The sequence below is a fragment of the Larimichthys crocea genome, chromosome XII (genome assembly GCF_000972845.2).
Source record: "Larimichthys crocea isolate SSNF chromosome XII, L_crocea_2.0, whole genome shotgun sequence".
Taxonomy (NCBI): Eukaryota; Metazoa; Chordata; class Actinopteri; family Sciaenidae; genus Larimichthys; species Larimichthys crocea.
Window position 1 is genome coordinate 28,645,323 of NC_040022.1, and position 8,944 is coordinate 28,654,266.

An 8,944-nucleotide genomic window follows, 5' to 3' on the forward strand; every position below is an offset into this window, starting at 1 on the left:
TGTGATGTTTGTGTGTGTGTGTGTGTGTGTTTCTTACACACATACGTGTACACACTTGTTGTATTATATAGCGATAGAATTATATTTATCCACAGAGTCCGCCATCTCTAGAACCAAGCGTCAACCTCTGTGAAGTGTCAAAAACGCAGTTCCTCAAACGTCCACTTGAGGCTGGCTCCAGTCAGTCAGTCTCCATAAGTCCCCATGTTCAAATGTCCAACTTCACAGCAGAAATAAATCAAATCAAATCAGATTTTATTTGTATAGCCCAAAGTCACAAAGTACATTTGCCTCTGAGGGCTTTAAAATCTGTACAGGAAGTGACACCCTCTGTCCTTAGACCTCGGTTCGAGTGAGGAAAAACTTGCCCACAAAAAAAAAATGTGGAAGAACCTCAGGAAGCCACAGAGGAGGGATCCCTCTCCCAGGACGGACAGACGTGCAATAGAACAAATCAACACAAACATATTGTACAATTACAATGAATGATAAATGATTACCAGTAGCAGTGGAACCTGTGTAGAGATAGAGGACGCAGATGCCAGCACAGCAGCAAATCATCAACTAACTATAAACTGTATGGAGATGTGGCAGCAATCATGACAGGCAGGATCACAGCAGCGCCCCGATCCATGAGAACCTGCTGGACAAAAGCGACAGACACTCCAGGAAGAAGTTTGTTAGTAACATACATTAATGAGACGTGTATGTTTACAGATGGGGCTGCATCTTCAACCAATACCGTGCCTGACTAGGCATAACAAGTCAGTCAGAAATAAAACATGTTTACAGCCTGGTACAAAAAAACACTTTTGGTCTCTGTAGCTAATTTCCCCGTTCATGACACACTGTACTGAGGGTGAATTTATAACAACTCACCTGTTCAGGTTATATAAGGCTTAAGTTATGCAGGATTAAGAGCGTGGACGCATTGGGCGGTCGGTAGCATGTGGGTTAAGCGGCCGCCCCGTGTGTGGAGGATATAGTCCTCGCTGCAGCTGGCCCCAGCTCGAATCCCGCATCGGACAGCTAACTTACTGCGTGTCACTCTTCAGCTGTACTATCAATAAGGCATAAAAGGCCAAAAAAAAATCTTAAAAAAAAAAAAAAGAGTGTGGACACTTTGATTGACAGGTCGGTGCTGATCGGGTCGCCTAATGACAGTATAAACATTCACGTATCCGTGATGTCACCCACTGGTGTGAGAGAGTAAAGTACAGAAAGCTAATGTGTGTCTGCTCACACAGATAGGGAGCGCTATTACGGCAAAAAACTGATTTTTGGAAAACATTAAGCTGTGGCTCAGGAGGTAAAGTGGGTCGTCACTCATCAGATGTTTGGCGGTTCAATCCCGTCTTCTCTTGCAGTTTGAAGCGTCCTTGAGCTACTAAGGTACTGAAACGGCCCTGATGTGTAGGATTTAGTGGCATCTAGCAGTGTACTGTAGTTGTGGTTTTCCTTTTCCTAGCGTGAAGGAGAAACTACTGGCTGCAAGAAAACACCCAGTGTTTAGTTTGTCTGCTCTGGGCTACTGTAAGAAACATAACGCAGAAATAAAAGTTCATTTTAAGTTAACAAAAAACATAAAGATTCTATTTTAGCTCAAATAAAAACATATTTAGTTGAATATTTCATAATATATTTGTAAATAGATCCCTGTAAATCTGACACACTGGACCTTTAAGTTTAGCATTCATCAGTCGTTGTTATGACGACATAATGTTCACGTATTAGAAATAAAACAAACGACCACACTATCTCATATACATGACGTTCATGCCTCATCCCCACCCATCTGTCAAACCCACATCGCTTAGTCAGTCTCGGCTGTAGATGATGACTGGCCCGGTCAGTCTCTTGGCAGCAGGATGCTCCATGATTGATTCCTGTTGTCCGTTTCCCGGTCGACTCCCCAACCATTTTTCTTTTGCAGTGCGTCCACAGAAATGATCGGCTCTGCACTTTAAAGGCCTGCAGCTCAGCTATGCCATTTCATTATTACATTTTTTATATATATCTCCAGTGTGGGCAAAATGACTTGAAGGACCTTTTATAGGTTTGTGTGTACCAGAAGACACTGCATGCTTTACTGCCTGCATGAAAATGTTTACGCCTGGCTTTCTGAATAGACGGATGGACGGACAGATGGGGACGGTGGACTGACTCACCGGTTAGAAAGATGACCTCAGCCAGACGAATCATATTATCGTAATTTTTAATGGTTTAAATCAAGTGAAAACCAAAAACTGCAACGTCCACTTGAGGCTGGCTCCAAAAGTGTCAGTCTCCATTCTTAAAATCTCACAACTTCACAGTCTGGTTGCTCAAACAAAGCCACCTGTAATGACACCCACCTGTCAATCAAGCGTCCACGCTCTTATTAGCGGAGCTGTCTTCATGAGTTGTTCTTGCCGGCAGAAACAACGAACAGCCAATCAGCTAACAGACGGGTGGAGCCAGCCTGCGGAAACAGCCAATCATTGAGCAGCTGTGTAGCTCGGTTGCAGTAGTTGCCGTGTTGGTTTGTTTTACAAGGGAGAGCATGCAGTGAGAAGCCGAGAGGAGCGTACAGGCGGAAACTGGCACGGTATATGTACCCACGTAGGACCGTCGTGTAGAATTCTAGTATAGTAGGACCGTTACGATTTGGCAGTGCGGGATACCGTGCAACTCTACTCTTAATCTGCATAACTTTAAGCCTTAATATAATTGAACAGTGAGTTGTATATAAATTCACCCTCAGTACAGTTGTCATGAACGGGGAAATTAGCTCAGAGACCAAAACTGTTTTTTGTACCAGGCTGTAAACATGTTTAATCTGCTGTGAAGTTGGACATTTGACATGGGACTTATGGAGACTGACTCACTTCTGGAGCCAGCCTCAAGTGGACGTTTGAGGAACTGCAGCTTTTGGCTTTTAGCACGTCTGTAGAGCACATCCAAGTTACTAAACAATAATTATTCTCTTTTATAATATTTAGACATGCATTTTGTGTCCTCAGGCTGCTGCAGGTGAAGCTTTATAAAAAATAAAAAAAAACAGGGCGAGTTTCATGATAATAAACGTCTAAAAGCATCGTCCAGACGTGTGAACATCTGCTCGCTGTCTGTCTGATGTCCCTCTGAGGGGCTCTTGTGTTTCAGGCATGTCTAGACAGTAAAAGCAGTTGGCGCGTTAAACAGTTCAGCACCTTCCTCTCCTCCACTGACGTCACACATGTCTAATTTATAACTGAGCTGTTCATCATCCCCCCCTCCTGTGCTACGGTGGTCAATTATTAAATCCTCAAGTCTTGGCATTTAATCCAGTAAAAAATCCATTAAAGCGGTCCTCTGTCACCGTCACTTACCATGCTATAACTCTCCACACGGTATCTGCATCATAATCCTCAATTCTACTTTAATTTGTAAAAAAAAAAAAAAAAAAGGTCACAAGTTCCAGTCTGGACTCCGCCAGCAGCTTTCTGCTTTCTAAATCTGCCTTTGTGACTCACCGCTCAGCATTTTCCACAAGTAAAGCGTAAGCAGACGATGTATCCTTAAGGAGACGTTGTCCTCGCTCCACATCCAGCTCCTGCGACTTAATTCTCCCGTGGTATAAATTAGTTTGCCTGCGTCACAGCACGAAGAAGATACCAAATAAACCGTCATGTGTGGCTAAACGCTCCGGCTAATGAAGTCTGGCGGTGGTGAAGGGTGACTGACAACAGATGGGAGTCTCTGTCACCGACATAGACCATGGTCACCACTCACAGATCACAAAGAAACACAGTTACACATTGATCTGCTCCAGGTTGAGCTTGTCCTCCTGGGGAGGGGAGCCGGGCCATACACACACACAGCGTCACAGAGTCAGACGACAAAGATGCTCATTTCATATTAGTCATGCTGAAGCAATGCATCATGGTTTGTGACCTCTGACCTCAGACTGCAGGGGAGTGGGGTGTGTCACCATATGGTGCTGAGAGAATAAATGAGTGTGTGTGTGTGTGTGTGTGTGTGTGTGTGTGTGTGTGTGTGTCGGAGAGAAAGAGAGAGTGACGGTTGGGATGATGAGACCCCGGGGAGTGACACGGTAGTTGAATAGGTCCCGCTGAGCCAATCAGACGTCAACACACCACGTTATAGACACAGGTAAAGCTGAACACACACACACACACACACACACACACACACACACACACCAAATCATCCAACTGTGTGTGTGTGTGTGTGTGTGTGTGAGCAGTGTGAGTCTGATTAATCCCCTGACATCTCCTGTCATACATCACAGCAGCAGAGTGAAGGGGATGATGGGATGTGAACCCATCAGCACACAGGGGTCAGTGTGCAGACCCCCACCCCCACCCCCGAGCTGCGTTCAAAGCCTCCACCCTTTAAAACACACACACACACACACACACACACACACAGTCGCTCTCTCCGCCCGTCCTGCAGGCTGCTCATCTCCGCTCAGTTCACTTGACTGAACCACACAAAGATGGAGGGTGGAGGAGCAGGAGCAGGAGGAGCAGGAGGAGGTGGAGGAGGTGGGGGTGGCGGTGTATGACCCGTGGTTAAGCAGGCTGCTCCATAATGGATGAACAGTCATTTGAACACGTCATATCAGCACGCATGAGTGATGATTCATGGGGACAGATTTAAAAAATGACCAAATATCACGTGACACGTTGTGTTTGTTGTAAGTTCTTTAAATTTATGATTTTAACCATAAATTTCAACATTTCCAGTCAGGATTTGCCACTTTTCCCCAGTTTAACATGTCAGGAAACTGAATTTTGTTGGATTTGGACACATAAAAAGCTCCTTTCTGTCAGATTATTACAGACCAAATAACTAATTAACTAATAAATGCAATGTTTGGATGGTGTGTAATGAGTGATACACTCATATAAAGAGCCTCTTCACTCACACTTCACTGTAAACAAGCTCTCTCTGTAATAGAAACAATAGGTGAGGTGTGTTTTTAAGTGGAGCTCACCTGAAGCCTCCTGCGCCGGATTATCCCCGAGTCATCCATGGCGTAATGAGGAGGTGTTGGAGAGGGGGGTTTCCCCACCTGGACTCCTCCACCTACTTCACTAAGCTCTGTGTGTTTGTTTTTTGTTTTTTTGCAGTATTCCACCGGCTCCTCCAGCAGCTCCGCACCCAGCAGAAGCCGCAGCAGCAGCGTCCAGGCGCACTCGGAGCCAAAAAGGCGCACAGATATAAAGAGAGAGTGTCACGTCGAGGTGGAAGCCCAAGAGAAGACACAAATGTCAAACAGTCCCATGCTGTCCTCCTTCTCCTCCTCCTCCTCCTTCTGTCCTGTGTGTGTCTCAGTCTGTGTTCATGCTGCGCTCCGTCTCCGGGAGCATCCTTGACATTTTGCCAGTGCGCGTCTGGATGGAGGCCTGAGCGCTCACAATGTCCGATCCTGGAGGAAACGTGAGCGTCTCCTCCTCCTCCTTCTCCTCCTCCTCCTCTCTTCTCCTCCTCACACACACTCACAAAAATGACAACAAGCTCAGCGCATGAACAACAAGCAGGAGATTATCTGACACACTACTGCACCGTGGTGGAGGAGGTGGAGCGGCGCTGCTCCGAGACGCGCTTCATCCTCGAGCAGCTCGGTCGGGCTGACATTGCCGCTGATGTCTTGTCTGGTCCCGTGAACATCACCGGGAGTGCGCAGAGCTCCTAAAGTTGGAAATCACTCCTCGGCTCCTCCAACCTTCACTTCCTTTGAAAGCTGCTGCTGACTGACTGGACGGGCGACGAGCGCAGCAACGCGATACTTGTAACCCCTTCCTGGGATTCCCTGCTCGCTCCTCCTCCTCCTCCTCCTCCTCCTCCTCCTGCTGCTCCTGCACGGCGTCTCTCCACGGATGAATGGAGGAGCGTCCAACCCGGGTCTGACACGGACAACGGAGGCCGGGAAGGGGCAAATCCAGCACCAGAGACAGCGACATGATATCCGGGAAGGGGCAAATCCAGCACCAGAGACAGCGACATGATATTTACAGTAAATCAAGTGTGGAGAAAAATGATTTACAGCACAATAAAATGAGATAATGTAAACTGATTTAATGACGTTTCTTAAAGGTTATATATATATATATATATATATAGATATATTATATATATATATATAGCCCCAGCTCCTGTTCTGACACGACACTCACTTTTCTTCTTCCCTGTGGTACAAACACTAACACTCCCCCAGTGCTCTGAGCTCACAGGCTAACAGCTGACAGCAGCTAACATTAGCTTAGCCAACAGCAGCTAACATTAGCTAACTTTAATTGATATTAGCAAGCAGCAGCTAACATTAGCTTACTTTAACCAACAGCAGTGAGCATTAGCTTATTTAACTGACATTAGCAATCAGAAGCTAACATTACGTTACTTTAGCCAACAACAGTGAGCATTAGCTACTTTAACTGACATAGCAATCAGAAGCTAACATTAGCTTACTTTAGCCAACAACAGTGAGCATAGCTTACTTAACTGACATTAGCAATCAGAAGCTAACATTAGCTTACTTTAGCCAACAGCAGCTAACATTAGCTTACTTTAACTGACATTAGCAATCAGAAGCTAACATTAGCTTACTTTAGCCAACAACAGTGAGCATTAGCCAACAGTAGCTAACATAGTAAACATTAGCCAACAGCAGCTAACATAGCTTACTTTAGCCAACAGCAGGAACATTAGCCAACATAGCTAACATTAGCTAACTTAATTGACATTAGCAATCAGCAGCGTAACATTAGCTTACTTAGCCAACAGCAGCTAATATTAGCTTACTTTAGCCAACAGTAACACATTAGCTAACTTAATTGACATTAGCAATCAACAGCTAAATTACTACTTTAGCCAACAGCAGCTAACATTAGCCAACAGCAGCTAATATTAGCTTACTTTAATTGACATTAGCAATCAACAGCTAACATTAGCTTACTTTAGCCAACAGCAGCTAACATTAGCCAACAGCAGCTAACATTAGCCAACAGTAGCTAACATTAGCTTACTTTAGCCAACAGCAGCTAACATTAGCCAACAGTAGCTAACATTAGCTTACTTTAGCCAACAGCAGCTAACATTAACCAACAGTAGCTAACATTAGCTAATTTAATTGAATTAGCAATCAACAGCTAACATTAGCTTACTTTAGCCACACAGCTAACATTAGCCAACAGCAGCTAACATTAGCCAACATAGCTAACATTAGCTACTTTAGCCAACAGCAGCTAACATTAGCCAACAGTAGCTAACATTAGCAACTTTAATTGACATTAGCAATCAACGCCTAACATTAGCTACTTTAGCCAACAGTAGCTAACATTAGCTAACTTTAGCCAACAGGAGCTAGCCTAAATTTTTACTTTTCACCTGCTGCATATTTCTGTGAAAGGTTTAACAAATATATAAATACATACAATATAATATATAATAATTTACCAGGATCCTGGAACTAAAATAGTTTTTTCTTTAATGTTTAATATTTAAACTCTATTGTTGGTTTAATTCAAGGTTCCAGTAATTCCAGGACAAATTAATCTCTCATCTACACGACAAGGGATTATTGTGTCTGGATCAACAGTTCATATTTATGTCAGTTAATAAAGATAATTGACAAGTACAGAGTGTCTGTTTATCAATCCTATAATACACTGAACATTAAAACAGACAACACAAACAAACAGACCAGCTTGGACCTTTGCGGGTCACACTGGGCAACACGATGTTTCCGCGATGACATTACTTCCTGTGATGACAGGCGGGTGGCCCTTGGCAGAGTCATTGCGTAATGCCTGCTGGGGGATTAGGACTTTCACACAGTTTTTATGTAACATATGGACCGAGCGGCCCACACAGCAACTCCCGACGGTGCCAGACAAAGCGAGAGATCTGCAGCAGAAGCGCGTCCAAACTCGGCCCACGCTGACCCACCCTGAAGGGAAATGGGAAGGGACGCTTGCTGCTCGGTGATCAAATGACTGACTAATGTTGTTTTTCTGTTTTCTGTAAAGAAGAATCTGTGTGCAAAGGATTCAAGCAAGCCAGCGTTTGCCTTTAACAGGTAAACCAACAGCACGGTGTTATGGGAGGGTAACGTAAGCCACGCTGAGACTTAAATAGTCAACAACTGTCGGAGGATAGCAATGAAAACTTTGGTCATGGATGCTGAATCCTCCTGACTTTGGCAAACTCACTTTTTATCTAGTGCCGCCAAAGATGCCAAAGGTCAAAAGACGCCACATGTCCCGTGGAATACCTGAGGATCTTAATAACTTTATACTTTATACTAGTTCCTCAAACGTCCACTTGAGGCCGACTTCAAAGTTAGTCAGTCTCCATAAGTCCCCATGTTCAAAATGTCCAACTTCACAGCAGAAATAAACATGTTAAAAAACAGTTTTGGTCTCTGTAGCTAATTTCCCCGTTCATGACAACTGTATGAGGGTGAATTTATATACAACTCACCGTTCACATATATTAAGGCTTAAAGTTATGCAGGATTAAGAGCGCGGACACAGAGATACAAAGCCAGAAAACAAGCAAAGATAAACAAAAGACAATATCACAAAACGTGTTCAGACGTACAAAAATAAACAGCCTCAGTAAGCAGGCTGTTATTTGTTAGATTAAATGGAGCTGTCAGAGCCGTCTGGCCCGCAGTCAGAAGCAATCATCTAAAGTGCTGATGGCTTTGCTTTGTTCTGCGGTCTGCTGGACCATATATATATATATTTTGCCCAGCTCCTGTTCTGGCACGACACTCACTTTTCTTCTTCCCTGTGGTACAAACACTAGTGCTCTGAGCTCACAGGCTAACAGCAGCTAGCATCAGACAACTTTATTTAACATTAGCTAACATTAGTAAACATTAGCTAAAAGCAGCTAACATTAGCTTAGCCAACAGCAGCTAACATTAGCTAACTTTAATTGACATTAGCAA

The 8,944-nt window shown here is 44.1% G+C and overlaps 1 protein-coding gene across 3 annotated transcripts in view; it reads right to left on the minus strand.

Moving 5' to 3' along the window:
* LOC104932224 (microtubule-associated serine/threonine-protein kinase 1) overlaps positions 1–5,118 on the minus strand; it is a 50,692-nt gene extending 45,574 nt beyond the window's left edge. For all 3 annotated transcript variants that reach the window (XM_019269564.2, XM_019269565.2, XM_019269563.2), the window contains exon 1: positions 4,982–5,118. In XM_019269564.2, coding sequence (XP_019125109.2) covers positions 4,982–5,020 — 39 coding nt within the window. In that variant the 5' untranslated portion in view covers positions 5,021–5,118. The remainder of the gene's footprint in view (positions 1–4,981) is intronic.
* Positions 5,119–8,944: the final 3,826 nt, after the last annotated feature.